This window comes from Danio rerio, chromosome 18, assembly GCF_052040795.2.
Source record: "Danio rerio strain M-AB ecotype USA chromosome 18, GRCz13ab, whole genome shotgun sequence".
Taxonomy (NCBI): domain Eukaryota; kingdom Metazoa; phylum Chordata; class Actinopteri; order Cypriniformes; family Danionidae; genus Danio; species Danio rerio.
The window spans coordinates 21552640-21573310 of record NC_141038.1 but is presented as its reverse complement, the minus strand read 5'-3'; the positions used below and the strand labels follow the sequence as shown (position 1 = coordinate 21573310).

Here is a 20671-nt window from a genome sequence, read left to right as displayed (position 1 = left end):
AGCCTGAGGGTATGAAAGAAGAACAGGAAACCAATGCAGAAGGAGCATTTAAATAGCATTAAGTCTGAAACCAATGTTGTTTTCAAGCAGTAAAGACTTCGGCTAGGATGCATATGCCAGGCATCGCTCAGGCAATTCAAATGTAAAAGAAGGAAAACACTACAAAACCTGAGTGCAACAGACTCTGTGCTTTTCATTCAGAAGCCACTTCTGGAAACAAATCCCAAAAAAACAATCACAGCATTGTGCACTGCTGGGGAGGATGAGGGCACAAAAATACGGCTATCAATATCCCTCCCTTATCCCTTGGCTGGACATTTGCACTTTTATTAAAAAAGCTATCTTTGTTGCAAGAAACCAGGGATGAAATGCATATAAAAGAGCAGGGAGCAAAAAGAAGCGTTTTAGAGAGTCATGTCAAATTGAAGATCACAAGACCACTTGATTCCTGAGCCATTCCCAGGGGACTTTGCCACTTTTAAACAGGAATGAGCTCTGTAGTACACAATACCGCACAGTGCATTGACTCATTTTAAAATTAGTTTTCTAAAGAAAAAAAAGAAAAGAAAAAAAAAAAACGGTCTCAGTTGTTGCATACATATAATATCGAGTTTACTTCCTTAGTGAATTATTCTTAGTAAAGAGATTAAAGACAGTGGAGCAATTTAGCTTCATGTCATAAGTGGTACTTACGCAGAATGGCCCTCTGGGTCTAGTTTGGTGGGGTTGGCTCCTTTCTTGAGTGTGGCTGTGAGTTTCTCTATATCGCCAGTCTCTGCTGCCTTCAACAGACGCTCATCATACTTTCCCCATTCTGTACTCTGAGACAGAGGCAAATGTAACATTAGAAAACAATGTACACACCATCAACTTGAATATGAAACGTTGACTATGTTGTATAAATTACCAGTCAACATTTAGAAAATATTAAGATATGTTAATGTTACTAAAAGAAGTTAGAATCATTATTCGTGTACGCAAACACACAAGGGCATTTATTTGTAGGGTTTTTTTTCCCAGAGCTCAGATTATAAACAGTACAAACATACATATCAACACAAGAACAAGAGCTGCACAGTATATCGTTTCAGCATCAATATCGCAATGTGTGCATTTGTAATAGTCACATCCCAGCATCTGCAATGTGGAGTTGGAATTATTATGGTGGCTTAAGTCAGCCAACATAATCTACATAAACTTATCATTCTTCAGTCTTCTTCTGAGACTAATTTCTATAAGCATCTCCTCCCAGACCATTCATACTACAACTATCAAACTAACGTCAAACCTCCAAAATGGTCTGACTCAGGTTGCTATATTTTTTTCAACTGATTCGACTTGTGGTTTTCCAAAAACTGACCTGGAAAATTTGAAAAAGTCCCATTGACAAAACATTGAAAAAACTTTAATGACCTCATAACTTTGCGCCAGACTGTCATACAAACTTATGGTTGGGCACCTTAACAATTGACTCATAGACCTCCATTGTAAAAAACTGCCATTGACTTTATATTGGACATACTAACATATCAACTCATGCTAACAATATACTAATCCATGCTAGAAACATACTAACAAACATACTAATACACACTAGAAATGTACTAAGAAAAATACTAACAAACTAGAAACAAACATAGTAACAATATACCAGTCCATAAAAACATACTAACAATCTTACTGATCATACTAGAAACTTGCTAATTCATACTATAAACATACTAGCAAAGCTAGTTTGTGCTAGTATGCTAGTTTATACTAGAAACATGCTAGTGACATGCTAATTCATACTAAAAACCTGCTAACCTAGTTATCCATTTATGCCAACTGTTTCAAACTGCTTAAAAACTACTTCAGTTATTTAATTTTTAAAGCTACTTCAAACTTTCAGACTAGGCTTTCTCAAGCCCCCATAAAGTTTGTCTAAAAAATTTTTTTTCTAGTTATAGTTCATCAGCAATGAAGAATGTACAGTGTTTACATTTTACATTACATTTGATTATTCAAAATTAGGGCAGGACAAAACAGTGATATGCACTTATCGTAATGGTGGACCGAACTGAAATCAATGTTGCAATTCTAAGAAATATTTGTGCTGTTAATAAAAAAATGCACGTTATAACTTTTCCCTCTTCATTTACAAATATCATGATATATTGTGGATGGTTTTCTTGTGATATATCGCTAATAAAATAAAATCTCGCAATGTCAGATTTTTCCAAAAATCATGCAGCCCTTATAAGAACTAAGAATGACATTTAAATAAGTTGAAAAATAAAGTAAACAATAAAAATTCTGAAGTTAATAATCAACCTAATTCTGAATATATACACCTAACTATGCAATAAAGGTGTGATATGATAAAGTATTATAATTCATAATAACTGGTTTTCTATGTGAATACAGTGCTCAGCATAATTGAGTACACCCCATTTTGAAAATTAATATTTGATCCATTTCTCAGCAAATATAGGCAATTTATTTTGATGCATTAAAACAAAACAGATTTATTAAACCGATATATTTATTAAAATAATATTTTAGTCACCAAACAAAGAAAATAGAAATTGAAAGATAATACAATGAAATTTAAGAAAATATTTTAAAAAAAATCTAAAATACAATACACTAAATTACATTAACTACATTTTTCAAATTTTTTTTTGCTTCTCTTGATTTTTGCTCTTTAAAAATGTTATTTAATATTTTTCTATAACATATCAATTCGGTTTTACTAGTTTTTGGACAGTTATCAGAAGTTATTTTGCTAGATAAGCTCCAGATTTTGCTTCAGTACTGACTAGTCTGATGTATATGCACAAATATAGCATTGAATAGCTTTCCATTAAAAATATACATTTAAAACATAGACTTGTGAGGGGTGTACTGAGCAACGTACTAGGTGTATGCTGAGCAAACGGCAAGGTTGAATTTTCAGAACTTACTTCAGATTTCGGATGTTAGTGTCACATCATCAGAAATCCTTTTAATAAACTGGTTTGGTGATCAAGAAACATTTTCCAATTATTATCAATGATGTCAGTTGTGTCATCTTATCTTTGGAGAAATCATAAAATAAAATAAAGGGCAGCGCGGTGGCGCAGTGGACAGCACAGTTGACTCAAAGCAAGAAGGTCGCTAGTTCAAGCCCTCGCTGGGTCAGTTGGCATTTCTGTATGGAGTTTGCATGTTCTCTCCGTGTTTGTGTGGGTTTCCTTCGAGTGCTCTGGTCTCTCTCACAGTCCAAAGACATGTGTTATAGGTAAATTGAATAGGTTCCTTGGCTGTAGTGCATGCAAGCATGTGGGTGTTTTCCAGTGTTGGGTTGCGGCTAAAAGGGCATCTGCTGCATAAAACATATGCTAGAAAAGTGGGCGGTTTAGTCCACTGTGGCGAACCTAGATTAATAAAGGGACTAAGCCAAAAAGAAAATGAATAAAATTAAATTAAATAAAAAAATAAAAAATAAATAAAATGAAAATATTTTATGCATCAGGGATTCATTATATTGAAAAAAGTGACAGTAAAGCCAGTTCATTTTTCATTCGAAATAATTAGTTAATAGTTGTTATATTGATAGTTTACAGAAAATGTAATAACTAATTGTATTAGATCAGAACATCAGCAATTAGAACAAAGACACTCAAAAATACAGTGATGAATAATTAAAATGTATGGCTTTGGAATATTCTCTATTTCAATTCAGTGTGCTCAGACATGAATCCCAGCGATGGAGTGCAAAAGAACTGAGAACTGGAACTAACTGTTAATACTGTGAAAACCTATGTGGATCTTTCACTTTCAACAGCTACTCTGCAGTGAGCCAAGCAGTCATTCAGAGCATGGTGGAACTAATTTAAACCAACGTGATGCAACTTATATTCCAAATTTGCAGCATGCATACTTCTGTGAACACAAATCATCATTATACAAAGGGATCGACTCTATACAGGAAAACATTATGTGCTCCTATGGGAGTAATAATGTCTGAGCTGGCTGTGAGAACGTTGTTATAATAATAATTTTTTTTCCCACAAAAAGAGCACAGAACATCCCAACTAATGAAAAGATAATCAAAATTACAAACATGGCATTATCAATTAATTCCCATTTACACAATGAGATTGTCATGTCTCTACTAGAATGCGATATGTCTATCTAGACTAATAACTAATGGTCAGATGACACAAAGATTCTAAACCACACTGAAGTCACCTGATCAGTAGATCGAAACAAAAATAAAATCCATTACAAATAAAGATGAAAAATCGAATTCACTATTTAAACGAATTGTACATTGAAAATAACTGGAATTGAACCTGATCTGAAGTCTATAAAAAGATTCCTTCTAGATCTTTACATTGAAAGTAATTCAATTTTCAGGTTTATATAATAAATTAGATATTTTTGTATGTATTTTTTAAATAATTGATTTAATTGTTATTTGAATATGTTGTATTTATTATAGTATTTCAATTACAATGATCTGGATCTCTAAGTCTGTTTTATCTGTCTCTCTCTTTGTTATTCAAATAATGCATTGAAATGACTGGATATCATTTATATTTAGGAATATTTTCATTTTGCAATATATTTTTACACTTACCAGGTAATTATGTCACATGACCAACTGATTGTTTAAATGGAATGAGTCTGTCTATTTTTTGACACACTGACAGAGCTAGTTGGCCACAATGCATCGGTGCATTTGTGAGTTGTTTTATGTAAAGCCATGTGAGAATAAAGACCTATAGTGATTAAAATTACAATATTTCTCTCCAAGTACCACCAAAATGAGCAATATTGAAAAACAGTAATGTAGTAGGCCCAGTAAAGCAGATACAACTCTGCAAAGTTAAAAAACATGGCAGATTACCTCAGAAATATAGGCTATATGTCATATATGACGTATTATATGCATCTATTTTGATACATTTTAAAATGTGTGTAGCATGTACATGACATATTTCATTCCTCCGCGTACTAGTGGTACACGTACTGCAGTTTGAGAACTACTGTTCTAGAGTGTTGAAGCTATTTAGGAATCAAGAAATCCTGCATCCAATAAGCATAAATCTATGGACTGTATATCCCAGTAGCATGTTGCTTATTTTTGACTTATGGCTTCTAAGGGATGATTTGATGCTAAACACTGGAGTAATTATGCGGAAAATTCACCTTTGAACATCTGGAATAAATGATTTACATAGAAAACTCTATTTTATGTTGAAATATTTTTCAAATACTTTATTACTCAAATGAATAATTTTAATATAAAAAAACAACCAATTTATGTGTGTTTAAAAAACATTAACAACTATTTTGTGAGCAAATCCAGCATTATGGATATGAAATTTGCTGTAAAGATTGTAAACATAAATTATTATATGTTAATATTATATTGAAACATCTGTTTATAGTTTCAAAACAACCAGAGATGTGGGATCAGAAAAATATTAATCTGTAAACATTTTTTTTTTAGATTTTAATGAGAAAAATAAACATGTGTTAGATGTGACCAAAAGTTTGCGATTTTACAGTATACATGTACTTTATAGAAATTCTGTGAATTAAACTGCACAACTCAAACGAAACAATGCTAATCAAAAGGAAAAGAGTTGCTCATTATGGAAGAAAAATTATTGATTTGATGTGACATTTATGCATTTATGAGGAAAAGCTTCATTAGGGATGTGACAACTCTTCGTTACGGATGTGACAGATGTGAAACTGGAACTCGTGTGACTTTGCTAAATCAAATATAATATTTTGAAAACATTGACAGAGACATTTTTGAGTATTTTAAGCACTATAAAACACTTGCTTTCACCAAAGAATGTAGAAACGGCTTCACTATTTTGCTTGTAACTTTTTTTCATGAAAAGGTTGACATGTGCAAGGAATTGCTCGTGTATTTCCTGGCACTGTATAACTTTTGACCAGCACTACTAACAATTAATTTTTTTTAGATTTGATAAATCAAATTCCACTATAAGAAAAAATAAATTCACATACACACATGAGATTCTACAGTTGGTTCAGTAAAGTGGTGAATAGCATCCAAAACTGGAGCTGTTAGACGGTTTCTAAACTGGTTTGCTTGTCAATACTATACTATACAGGTCTATGAAAGTAAAAAATCCATGACCTAAATTATTTTTTCCAACGCTTGACACCAAGAAACAAATTGCCCCAGCAAATGTAATAAGTTTACACATAGCATTTATGAAAATACAACTACAGTAACGTTACTATTCTATCACAGCAAACAATCTGTGCTTGTTTTACTCGAGCGTAAAAGGGTTTCTAGATAATCGCTAATGTCAACCAAAGTAATGCAGCGATAAAAATCACGTAATTCTGAAAGATATGATAAACAATCACGAGTCAGACAAGTCTTAATCTCTTTCGACATAACAGGTCATCCCTGGAGTTCAACAAAACATTATGAAACAGTTCACCCGCATTCAGACTGACCACCCACAGCTCCATTCTTCTACACAAACACACACACTCGGTTTCAGGTCATGTTATGGGCTTGGTCCAAAGTCTTGACAAGCTATTCGACAGAGTAAAACCTGTGTGTCACTGTACGTTTACCTCGTTTTTCTTAAGCCGTTGTTTGAAACTTTTCATAGTTCCAGTTTAACAGTAACAACGCCCAACCAGTGCACTTGTCCAGAAGTCCAAATCTGCGTCTCTACTCAAAAGTTTGCCTGCAAACTTTTATTCCACCCTCTGATACAAGCAAGGTTCAGCCTGTGTTGCTTGAGACCTGACGCTTCACCCCCGCAAACCAATCACCGGGAAAGCTGTGGAAGAGCGAGCCAATCAGCGCCGGCTGGGAGTCTCCGCGTGAAGCTCATTCCGTGGAAAAGCTAATTCACATGATTGTGGGCTACAGATTCCACAGACTCTATGGATGCCTTCAAAACCTGCTACACAATGACTGTTTGTTTTGGGTACAGCTGCTAGTTATACTGTCAGCAGGCTTGGCCGGTTTGCGAACTTGTAAACTCAGTTGCGTCATCAGTGGTTTGTTAAAAATAAACCCAATAATATAAAGTAGGCTACGTAATCTATCTATATTGCAAACTTGGGGTTAATGTAGCTAGTACATTTTTTTTTTACTTTACTATACATATATACTGTATCTACATGCAAATTACAATTATCAATCAAGTATTATATAGATTGTATTTTATTACCTTCTAATAATCAATATGAATTATGTACCATGCATACAAAATAAAAGTGAAAAGTACTGTTTTTTGTATGAAGGCAGACCAGTCTCAAAAATAATACACTTACAAAGAAAAAATTCATACATGCACAGCACATTTCTTATTTACAAAATCAAAAAATTCAAACAATTCATAAATACAACACAATTTGTTACACACACACACACACACACACACACATACAGTTGAAGTCAGAATTATTAGCCCCCGTTTATAATTTTCCCCAATTTCTGTTTAAAGGAGAAGATTTTTTTCCAACACGTTTCTAAACATAATAGTTAATGACTCATTTCTGATAACTGATTTTTTTTTATATTTGCCATGATGACAGTAAATAATATTTGATTAGATATTTTTTAAGAAACTTCTATACAGCTTAAAGTGACATTTAAGGCTTAACTGGGTTAATTAGGTTACCTAGGCAGGTAAGGGTAATTAGGCGAGTTATTGTATAATGATGGTTTGTTCTATAGACTATCGAAAAAAATAGCTTAAAGGGGCTAATAATTTTGACCTTAAAATTGTTATTAAAAAAATTCAAAAATGCTTTTATTCCAGACAAAATAAAACTAGTAAGACTTTCTCCAGAAGAAAAAATATTATCAGACATACTGTGAAAATTTCCTTGCTCTGTTAAACATCATTTGGGAAATATTTGTTAAAGAAAAAAATTCAAAGAAGGTTTAATAATTCTGACTTCAACTATATGTATGTATGTATATATACATATATACACACACTCACACACGTATATATGTATATATACATATATACTTATACACACACACAAACACACACACACATATATATATATATATATATATATATATATATATATATATATATATATATACACACACACACACACACACACACACACACACACACACACACACACACACACACACACACACACACATACATACATACATACATACATACATACATACATACATACATACATACATACACACGTACGTATATATTGAAATACATTAATATTTTCACCAAATGGATTGGATGTGTATTTATGAATTATGTTTTGAACTTAGGAATTGAAATTGTATATTTGTGTCATGTTTTGAACTTACAAATTATATTTGTGTATTTATGTATTGTGGATTGAACTTACAAATTGTACTTGGTAAACATGAATTGTGTTGTGGATGTATGAATTATATTTTGTAAAGGTTTTACTTTGAGACTGATCTGACTCCATAGTTTTAGTGGTTAGTAATGGATCTGAACGGATTTCTATCTTTTTTAGAATGGTTGCAGACTTTTACGTTTAAACCGTCTATAGTTGAAAAATATTTCTGTAGTAGCACTTACATATTAGTGAATAAACAAATATAAAAAACACCTATTGCGTGAGAAAAGTGAGTTAGGTTGACTAGCAGTTGTCGTCGTTAGCCTTTGATTTACGGTCACTGAACCTCAAACCGTTTTAGGGCTGAAAAAATGATTAAGAAAAACATTTCTAATTGTGACCCAAAGCTTTTTACAGCTTTTTTTTACTAAAAACCCACTAGAGCATGTTATGAATCACATCCTTTATGTGGTATCATGTAACAGCCATCTCCACACACACACAAACAGATTTAAAAAAACACTAAGCAATAAAACTCATCCTGATATTTCTAATAAAAAATGTATTAAACTTAATGTTTTGGGATAAAGTTTGTCAGTTTAATGCTTCTAGCTAAAACCTGGGAAACCGCCAAATGCAGTAGACAAACCTGTTTCAAACATGAGCCTCTTGAAAGACCTCATTCATTCTGCCCTTAAAATATGTTCAATGAAACAGCAGCCTCCCAAATAGCATGTATTCATTGCCTTGTCATTGTGTTTCTCGAAAAGCAGTTCTACAAGTGTCCTAACTGTTTAAATCAGTTGGAAAGCAGTGTGGTACTTATAATTTGCAGTTTGTTATTAAGAAAGATTGATTTGTACACACTTAAGTAAAAAAGGGTTGTATTTTAATCAAACTTTAAGTCTATAAATTTTCAAATTAGACCCAAGTTCAAAGTCTCTGCTTTAATGCGGCCGCACAACATTGTATTCTTCTGGCTACGTAACCTTCATAATTCAGCCTCAAAGCTATTGAACTTTCCAATGAACACTGGCTAGAGTCCACATGTAGTTAAAGATTATTCTATTCAAACTATTAAACAAAGTCGCAGCTCAGAAGGACAATTTATTGACTGACATAAAAAAAAGGTTAACCAGAACACAAAATGCAGCATTTCTATACATGACAGGTTCTGTTTATCAATATAACAATCCAAATGTGAATCGATAAAATGGGAGCAATTAGCCATTACCAGCATCTTTCCAAATGGATACTTTCTTAGACATGATCCTTAGAGGAGTGAGCCAAACGAACCAATGTTATGTGATGTTGTGGGCACTACGATCTTCCACAAGACCGATGAATGGATATTTTTAAAAGAATGAAAATAAAATGAGGATCAGAACGTAGCACCAAACGTCCTCTCAGGTTCCGACCTCACACAGCTTTGCGATGATATTCTGGAGGTGCAACCTCATAATCACTTGCACTGAACAGAGACGATGAATTCTTCACCAAATACCTAAAACAAGAGACGCGTATATTTTACATTCATTTCAAGTGCCATTATTTTGCCATTTTACAGGTTCTGACGTTTGGTTTACATCCATCCAAAAACAAATGCATACATACAATTTAAAAATCACTTCATTTCTCAAAGTCTTTCGAAAGAGCATAATAGGAAGACAATAAAATCAATTAATGTCGTCCCAATACTGAAAATGTAACTTAAATACCTTACAAATATATTGATTTTCAACACCATATTTGACATTATAAGGAAGTATTAAGGCTGGACCAGAATATCAGATTAATTATTCACCTGTTTACCATTCATTCTCGTTTTGAGATTTGAATATTCTTTCTATACTATTTATTAATTGTTTCGTTCTATTCTATTTAAATGAATTAATTTAATTTTACTTAAACACTTAACAGTAGCATACTTTCAATGAAAAATTCACATATTTTAATTAACAAACAGTTTAAGTTAAATCAGTGTATACACTCACCGGCCACTTTATTAGGTACACCTAATTAGGACCCCAGTATGCCGTCAGAACTGCCTTAATCCTTTGTGGCATAGATTCAACAAGGTACTGGGAATATTCCTCTGAGATTTTGGTCCATACTGACATGAACTGGTGACTGTGGAGGCCATTTGTGAACTCATGTTCACATGTTCAAGAAATTAGTCTGAGATGATTTGCGCTTTAAGACATGGCGTGTCATCCTCAGAAGATGGGTACACTGTGGTCATAAAGGGATGGACATGGTCAGCAACAATATTCAGGTAGGCTGTGGCACCGACACGATGCTCAATTGGTACTAATGAGCAGAAAGTGTGCCAAGAAAATATCACCCACACCATTACAGCACCAGCCTGAATCATTGATAAAAGGCAGGATGGATCCATGCTTTCCTGTTGTCGATGCCAAATTCCGACCCTACCATCCGAATGTTACAGCAGAAATCAAGACTCATCAGACAGGACAATGTTTTTCCAATCTTCTGTTGGTCAATTTTGGTGAGCCTGTGGGAATTGTAGCATCAGTTTCCTGTTCTTACCTCACGGAGTGGCAACCAGTCTGGTCCTCCTGTACCCGGTGTGGTTTGACATGTTTTGTATGCAGAGATGCTCTTCTGCATCAGTTGTAACAAGTGGTTAGAGTTACTGTTGCCTTTCGATCAACTAGAACCTGTCTGGCCATTCTCCTCTGACCTCCGCCCTCAGCAAAGCATTTGTGCCCACAGAACTTCCACTCACTGGATATTTTCTCTTTTTTGAACCATTCTCTGTAAACCCTAGAGATGGTTGTGCTTGAAAATCCCAGTAGATCAACAGTTTCTGAAATACTCATACCAGCCAATCTGGCACAACTATGCCACTTTCAAAGTCACTTAAATCACCTTTCTTTCCCATTCTGATGCTCGGTTGAACTGCAGGTCTTGACCACGTCTACATGCCTAAATGCATTGAGTTGCTGCCATGTGATTGGAAATTTGTGTTAATGAGCAGTTGGACAGGTGTACCTAATAAAGTGGCCAGATAACGGCAAGCATTTTTCAACTGGCTCAGTGAAGTCAGTGGTTTAAATTTTGACTTGCCCTACCACAATTTCACAGAGACAAACAAATACACACACTTGTTAATCTGCACTGCTTGACATTAGCCCAGCTTCATTAAAAATGGCAGAGAAAATAACCATCAAACATTATCTCACTAACAGCCCCATAAAGCTGCTGAATTTTTCCATGTCACAATTGAAGAATTAAAATCAATTCTCCTTACTTTAAAAAATCTTGCAGGTAGCTGAGAAGCAGAGCTAGACTCTTTTCATCCAGAGGTGTGTAGGCCAGCATTGCTCCAATTCTCACTGGCAAAATACATGAAAGAGACCATATCATCAATTACTAAAATTAAACATGAATGTAATTACCAGTGATGAAAAACTAAACCTTCTCTTTGATGCAACCACTAATTTTTAAGCTCTTTTAACTCATTCAAACCTTCATTGCTGCGTTTGAGGTTCGATTAAGCCTTGAGGATTAAATTATGGGACCGGGCTACTATAGTCTTTAAAAAACTACTATAGAATTCAAAGCTCAAATTAAACATTTAGTGTCCTGTAAAATATTAGAAATGGACTTTGCTATACAGTTAGCTAGCTTTCAAAACACATTTTAATCTACAATGATGAAGGGCAGTGGGTTGCTGAATAACTATAGAAAGATTTCAGAGATTTTTTACTGCCTTTCTACACCTCCCTTATTGCGTTCAATACTTTTTCTCTGCATCATTTCATTTTATTACACATAACTTCATTTGTATACCAATTAGATTTGTTTTCTTTGCATATTTGGATTTATTTGGTTGTTAGCAACATCCTGGGAAAATAACAGGTATACAGCTAGTTAGCTTTCAAAACACAATATAGCTTTTAAAGTCATACCAAAAAGTCTCAGCAAGTGCGGTGCTCCGTAGATCTGAGACATGGATGTATCTGGATGGTTTGCGAGGATCTCTGCATACTGCGGCCTCTCAAACTTGTAGAGAAGCTGAGTGCCCAACATCACGTTGAAGTACTCTCGGATTCCAGCAACCACCTCGTTCACGGCGTATTCCCTGAGAAAGGATCAAGCATACAGTATGAGTGTCTCTCCAAAAACTGTGATAAATATAACATAACAAATGTAAGAAATTAGTTACTACATATAATAACATCTTAGCTGATTACACTGGATAAGACGATGGTATACAAACACACTTGTTATCAGAGTTTCCTCTTGATTTCTTGTAATTTGCATAGTCCTCCAGGACAGCATCCACATTTTTTTTTGCAGGCAAGTGAAAAAGCTAAACAAAACACAAAAAAAATTTAATAAACAAAATGTATTTTCCACGCAAAGTACATTTTAAAACTCAAAATATAATTCTATGACCAATTTTCAAAATTCTGGCAAACGCACAGTTAAAAAACGTGTTCATCATATGCCTGATTTATACCATTACCTCATGTTTTCCCATTTAAATTGTAGTTATTGTAGTTTGTCAAGTTAAAATACATAGAAATGAGAAATGATGCTTCAGCAGATATAAATAAGCCTACATTTTAAATTAAAGCATCTTTAAAATATTTGATTTAAATGTCATTTTAAGGTTTTAAATACGGATTTTAACAAATAAATTGACTATACAGTGCCATCTAAGGATGCAACGATTATAGGTTTTGGTTGTACGATTCTAGTCTGAGGAATTATCACACGGTAATCACGATTATTATGCATTATTCATTAATTCCAAAACTATACTAGTTTCTTATGAACACTCCTTAAAGTGTTATTTATTGCTGCTCAGTATCCATCTAACACAGCACAAACTAATAATAAACAAACAATAGTCCATTTCTCTTTGGACTTATAAATAAGTGAATAATGTTTTTGTCGTTTGAATACAAGTAATAATTTTACACTGAAAATAAATGACAGAACAACGAATAAATGAATAAATAAACAAAAACAGTATTTCTCTAAAAAAAATCTAAGCTATATATTAGCTAAGAATTTCCCAAACAAATGTAGTCAAAGACTGCTGGACCACTGTCGAAAAAGTACATTTGATCAACCACATTACAAAATTGTTTGGTAGCCTATTTTCCTTTGTATTTCTACTCCAAAGAAAAAAAAAATACAAAAGTATGAAGTTGAGCGGTCAGTTTTAGTCTCGTGACTCGCGGTGCACTTGCAGCATTCTTTCAACTAGTTGCATCTGAAAAGGACCCTTAAATAACTCTATTGGAAATAACGAACTTGTGTGCGCAAAAGAAGGGATGTGTTACATTCCTTAGTTAATAGCCTCAGCCATAGTTAAAATCAACCTTTAATTTAGTGTGTGCGGGTATTCACCTGTGTAAAGGCTCAGAACTTTAAACTAGGGCACAGTTGGCATATCCTTGTTTAGTTACAGCAGTTTTGTTCCATGCAGACACACGGTGTTAAAAAGCCTTTACGAATAATTAACAGTGATGAATTAAATCGCGGTTAATAGTGAAATCCGTGTATCTTTGCATCCCTAGAGCCATCCCCCTTTTTTTGGTCTGTCATTCCATATTATCAATATATTCAATTAAGGAGGAAAGCAGGAATTGGATTACGCTAAGAATGAAATGAGGCTTTATTTACCTGCTTCTGTCTCGTAATCAGGTCCCAGTCATCAACCAGCCATGGTTTTAATTCTTCAGGAATTTTTACTTTTACTTCTACTCTGTTGATAAAAGTCTCCTCCTGCACACAAAACCAGCATGGCCATCAAAAACAGCCTCACTCTTAGCATCTGTTAAGACACTTCTTTGGAGAAAATCATGTTTTTAATATTGTTTACTTGTCAATCTTGTCAATATGTGTAAAAGACAAACCATGCATTAGGTATATTCTCCATTTACCTACCACCACAAGCATGTAAAAAAAAAAAAACAAGTCTTACATATGCCTTAATTCACTTATTTATTGTTCAAAGAATCTAATATGTTACTAGGTACAGTATCCGTCTATTATGGCAAACCGAACAGGTTTTTGTAAAATTAGCAACACATTCTTAATGGTTTATTATATGTTGTGTGGGGCTGATTTGCAAATGTATGATTGTCATTATTTGCTCACCCTGGTGTTGTTGCAATGCAGCATGTCTGTTTTTCTTTTTCAGAACACAAAAAAAAATAGGGTATTAAAAAAAGAAACTGCGAGTTCATGATGTTCTAAGATAAGCATACAAGTGAAGTGACAGGTCTAATAAATCGTTTCATAAAACATAAAAAGCATCATCTTGACATGTATTCTCTTATTATCCCTTAAGCATGAAACGTTTTAAGTTAATAAGTTGATGTGTATATATATGTATATATATGTGTGTATATATATATATATATATATATATATATATATATTAGTTATTTATTTATTTATTTTTTACAAATTAAGGAGTTATCATTCGAGATTTGGCATTTCCACACTAGTTTCTTATGCAATACTTTAAAATGTGTATTTGCTACAAACACAACAGGTATATTCACCTCAGAAAGGGGCATATATTGTATTTTAATCCACATTTCATGTCAATTATTAAATATGTGTACGCTTTTTTCAGCCATAATTATGCTTTAGTTTAATGCTTGATGCTGGTCGGTATTCACTAGCTATATTTCCATCCACCAATTTAATGAGTATTTTGGATACGCACGTAAAAAATGGTTAATGGAAAACTCTAAGATTCGCATCAAATTTGAAAATGTGCATAAAAAAACATGCACATAACGGAGTAGGATAAACTTTTTATTCAATAAGAAAAATTGCACATAAATTACTATCTAAACACTTCATTGCATGTCAGCATTTGCTTCTGAGACGCAAGTAATTGATTAAATAAAGAAAAGATTGACGCAGCTTTTCCTACTGCAGCAAATTCAGTTTTTAATGTTGATATTTGGCAACAGTTAATCAGGAAGTGCCAATTTTGTTGTCTTTGACTCATTGAATGAAAATGCTTCTTCATTTGTACATCTTTTATGCGATATTTCAGTTTTGCACGTACATTTAAATCCTGACTTTAGATGAAAACATAGCTACTGTCTGTATATGAATGGACAGAGCAGGATTTTTTCTCTCTCCTTTGCTGGTTCATAAGGGTATTTGGCATTACAACAACACAAGGGTGAGTACATTTTTGTGTGAACCATCACTTTAGGGCATGAAAAAATATTTCATACACGCATACAACAAAAAAAAGCAAATATGTCTTTTTGATTATACAACATGCATTTTAAGAGGGTAAAAACGCTTTCCTGGGGGGAAATAAAATGAGTAAGTCTCTAAATATTGACCATTGGCTTTTAAAGATTAGAAGTGACATACGCTCTCCACAGTTGGGTCAACACGTGCCCTCTTCTTGCGTGGGGGGTGAGGCATGTCCCCAGTGCTAGTGCCCTCTCCAGCCCCTGGCGCTGAGAAGCAAACAACACACAGCTTCTTATCAGTAACAGTCATTAACGAAGCTACAGTGAAAAATGTATTAATGTGATTAAATCTTTGTTAACAAACACTACATCTTGACAGATTTGAGAAATTATTGACATTTAATTAACATTAATCCAACATTTCTGACAGGTTGCAAGGCATCAGTATTTGCAGAGAGAATTGAAACTTACTCTTTTGCTTGTTCTTCTTTGTTTTTCTAGTGAAATGAATAGAAAGCCCTTGGTTAAAAATACACCAGTAAACATGAGTTTGCAGTTTAGACAGCTCATTTTAAAAATTCTTGATGAAGCAAGAAGCTGAGTGCAGTCGAGGGCAATTCAACCCTACGAGCAAACAAAGTAACACTCACACATCTACATTTTTTTGCTGCACAGCAGCGATTTTCTTGCTCGGTGCGACACCCCTCATCCTTCCCTCAACATAATGGTCTCTGAAAAACAGTGTGTTCTGCATTAATTCTTCTCTCATCAAATAGATAAACATGCATCACAGATTGTATAAAATCGGTCTATTGAAATAGCAATGAAACAGAATAATAAAGAGAGGCATAAAGCACTTCCAGTGGCATTTAATTAAACTTCTTTCACTCACTGATTTGCCTTCTGAAGCTCTTTCTGTTTCTGCAGGTTACTGTCCACATATTTGAGCACACGGCTTTCAGGAACCCATTCGTCCCAGCTAGAAACACATTGATCACACTTTCTTAAAATAAATGATTAAAAATAAGTCACTTGTAGACTACATTTACAATTTCAACTGGTATAGACCATTTCAATGTGGTCATGTAATCGGCCCATGAACATTTTCTGCTTATCAAACCTTTTCATAACTGTTACAAGTGGCAACTAAATCATAACTTAATATTAAAACAGCTATCATATGTGATTGTTTTTGGATTCTCGGCAGCTAAAGAAATTAAAAATGTAAAACAGGAAATACGTTGGGACCATTGTTTTTGTTTACATCACTCAAAATGGTCTATAACCTGTATAGTAAACAACAAATCAATGCAATTAAGTGAGCATTTTAAATACACAGACTTACTTCTTATTCCATCCACTGTAATGAATAAAGTATTTCACTTGTTTGTCCTTGATATTGATTTTTACACACTGTAAAACATAAAAAAATACATGATTAATGAACCATCTTTCTGACATCTTTGGAGAAACAACATTTAAACTATCTTTCACAAACAAAAAGAAAAAATCATGATGGCAACATTTCCCAAAGGTATAGCTCTTTAATAAAAAACTACATCATTTAGAAAAAGGAAAAACTTAAAATTACACAAAGTTAACCCTCTACTGCACGCATCATGATAGCTCTACAAAAAAAAGTATTTGACTGTTTTTCTTTTCTTAGATTGGGTTAACTTGAAGTGCTGCAAAAAAGATTTGGGGAAATGAGAAGTTGAAGTACTTTATGATATGCTGCCATATGACAAAAACATCCATTAGTGGATCTAACTTTATTTCAAAAGTAGAACTTTCCTTATGATTAATAATTTTGTTGTTTGAAATTATTTAATTGGTGTTGCAGAGTTATAAGCTTTAACACAGAACTTATAAATGACACCTTATACGGTTGAATTTAGAATTATTAAACCCCCTTTTATTTTTTTCTTTATTTTTAAAAATATTTACCAAATTATGTTTAACAGAGCAAGGAAATTTTCACAGTATGTCTGATAATATTTTTTCTTCTGGATAAAGTCTTACTTGTTTTATTTTGGCTAGAATAAAAGCAGTTTTACATTTTTAAAACAGTTTTAAGGTCAAAACTATTAGCTCCTTTAAGCTATATTTTTTCAATAGTCTACAGACGATCATTATGAAATAACTTGCCTAATTACCCTTACCTGCCTAGTTAACCCAATTAACCTAGTTAAGCCTTTAAATGTCCCTTTAAGCTGCATATAAGTGTCTTGAAAAATATCTAGTCAAATATTATTTACTGTCATCATGGGAAAGATAAAATAAATCAGTTCAGAAATGTGTTGAAAAAAAAATACTCCATTAAAACAGAAATTGGGGAAAAAAACAAACAGGGGGGCTAATAATTCTGACTTCAACTGATATTCCAAAAACTTTTATTTAGTCCATTCTTTTTAACATAATATTGTATTACCATGTATACAACATACAGCAAGTATAAATAAGTCTATAAGTATAAATAAATAAGTCTAAATTATTCAGATGCATCAATATAATGTAGCTACCAGCAAACAATGTTTATATATTAAACTATATACTTTACTACACCTGTCTTCCTGTCTTATATAAACTACACTTCTGAGCTAACTTACTTAGACTGTCTTGATCACTGCTCTTATCAAATGTCCAATCTGCATTATTCTCATTGTCACCATCTCATCCTCACGTTCATCTGTGGGAAGAGCCAGTTCTGTCCTTTTCTTCTTTCACTAACTATAGAACATAGTGGTCCTCACTAATACACTGTTCCTTGTATTTATATCTAATCAAAGGCACTGTCATTAAAATTAGATTTTATCCATGATGCAAATGCCATTAACATACAACTAATCAACGTTATATATTACTAGCATTCATGTTGTTATTGTTACAACTTTAAAGACCTCAGCTGAGCTGACCTAGCTAGCTAATCAATCGCAATATCGCACAATCCTCAATTGCACAGCGTTTCCATTTGGGAACACATACATTTGATCGACTTACAAAATGCTAATTTGATCAAAATCTTTTTGAGTTGTGAATGTCATCATAACTTATTGGAGGTGATGTCTCAGATTTTGTTTGTGGATCTGGCATGAGTTGATACTTTGATTTTATTGACGTTTTCATTTGCTTTCAGCAACTATTCAAAATAAACACCAGTCTATCAGAAACCAAGCCACAGAAAAACACTGCACGTCATGTGACTTAACCAAAGCACATCATTGGCTACACTAAGGTCTTCTCTTTCCAATAACCACAAAAAAAAAGAAAAAAAAAAAAACAGAACGTTGGTCTTAAAGAAACACTGGCAGAAGAAGAAGAACAGTGGCACTGGCAAAAATTAACGGTATTATGTTGCCATATGGCAACACCATGGGGTAGAGGGCTAACTATACAAAAACAAATCCCTTTACTTGACACAGAAAACAATACCAAAGCATTAATATGATAAACAAAACCATTACAAACACATGACTACATTTACACTATAAATGTAATGCCATTCAGGTACTGCTTTCAGAAAAACAAATATCAAAAAGCCTTTTGAAGCATGCATAATGGCATGAATGATTCAGGTACCTTAGCTTCGTATAGCAATGGCCCATGAAAGCACAGCACTCGTTCACCTGAAAAAAAACATCAGAAATATTAATATACAATGACATCCACTAATGGGCTAATAAATAAAATAGAAGTGTTACATATTCAAATATGTGTGTGGGCACAGAATATTGTACTTTCAGAAAATGCCACAACACAGAAATGTTTTAAATGTATAGTAGATTTATAACAGTCTGCAGTATATTTACCATATTGTTTGTTTGAATCATAATTAAGCTCATTATAACCAAAATATAATTAGCATTTTCAATACACAATACTTAAACAAACGAGAAATACGCACATTTAAAACCTGCTTATATAGTCAAACAATACAGCAAATCTGACTGTTTACTTGACATATGCGTTTACTTACAATCACCAACAATATTAACTCATACTCAAGTCCCAGTTCAGGAATCAGATTCAGAATAGAACACTGTTCTAAAGATTCGATTCTATTGAACGATTCATTCAGTTATCAAAAATTGCTAATGGTCATTTTAATGCAATAATATAGCCTTTCTTTGCTCATTATCGACTTCAGTTTTAGAACAGCTCCGAGCTAACGTCGTTGTTTTTACGCTTCAAATAAGTAAATGACTGTTCCCGCCAGGACTTCAATACTGCAATGGCCGCTTCCTGTAAACAAGGCCTGCTGTATGCTAACGGCTACATCATAGACAACAGCTAATGTTTTGTTTCAGGAACACGCCGCTGTGTGCGTCTGCAGAGGCTGTCAGATGCAACGAAAAGCACCAACGTGCGATCATGCACTCGCTTGACAGGTGATGAACAACTCTGCACAAGTTAAAGGCGGCAACTCTCAGCTAAAAAGTGTTTTGTAACAGACAGCTCGCCGTGCGCGCGCGCCATTGTGCAGCGGCAGCGCCCGCTTCCTTTGCACGGCAGAATGAGAGGATCCCCGATCGACGGGTGACTCTCGTGGATGAAACAAAGCGCATCTTACCTTCTTGAAATTTAGGTTTAGGGTCCTGTTTAGGCGCCATTCACAGATTAAACAATAAAAATAGCTGGAAAATCAAATCCAGGCATTGCCAGCTCCGATTTAATTCACGCAGGGTGAAGGCGCCGCGCTGCGTTCCTATGACGCACTTTTCTGGCGCCCTTGTCAGGTGACTCTCATAATAAACAGCGTTTATCCAGCAGCCCCTGTTGACGATTGACAGAAGTTGTGCTCAACTCACGGCAATACATGTAAATAAGTGCATTTATGCAGATATATTTCAGCGTTACGCCACGCCTCTTCTATAATTTATGTTTTTATTTCTTGTTAAAATTTAAAGGGGTAGCTGCACCAAAAACAAAACAATTGAGGTTATGCAAGGTGTACACGACTTTTGTTTATATATATATATACATACATACATACATACATACCATACACACAGTTCTCAGCATAAATAAGTACACCCCTCACAAATCTATCTTTTAAATTCATATTTTTAATAGGAAGCTATACTATATTAGTCAGTACTGAAGCAAATCTGGAGCCTATCTAACAA

General features: G+C 33.8%; 2 protein-coding genes across 4 annotated transcripts in view; both read right to left on the bottom strand.

Annotated features, from left to right (window-relative positions):
* Positions 1–6743, bottom strand: part of uacaa (uveal autoantigen with coiled-coil domains and ankyrin repeats a) — a 36261-nt gene extending 29518 nt beyond the window's left edge. The window contains exons 1-2 of the mRNA XM_087293137.1: positions 6601–6743; positions 694–821 (exon numbers count right to left, since the gene is read on the bottom strand). Coding sequence (XP_087149263.1) covers positions 694–821; positions 6601–6636 — 164 coding nt within the window. The 5' untranslated portion in view covers positions 6637–6743. The remainder of the gene's footprint in view (positions 1–693; positions 822–6600) is intronic.
* A 2461-nt stretch (positions 6744–9204) lies between these two features.
* Positions 9205–20338, bottom strand: morf4l1 (mortality factor 4 like 1). 3 transcript variants are annotated; one of them, NM_001002604.2, is given in 12 exon segments: positions 9205–9838; positions 11609–11693; positions 12270–12442; positions 12585–12673; positions 13999–14100; positions 15724–15812; positions 16017–16042; positions 16196–16276; positions 16438–16524; positions 16891–16958; positions 19125–19171; positions 20116–20338. In NM_001002604.2, coding segments are annotated over 12 exon segments (972 nt in total). In that variant the 5' UTR covers positions 20156–20338; the 3' UTR covers positions 9205–9753.
* Between the last annotated feature and the right edge of the window lie 333 nt (positions 20339–20671).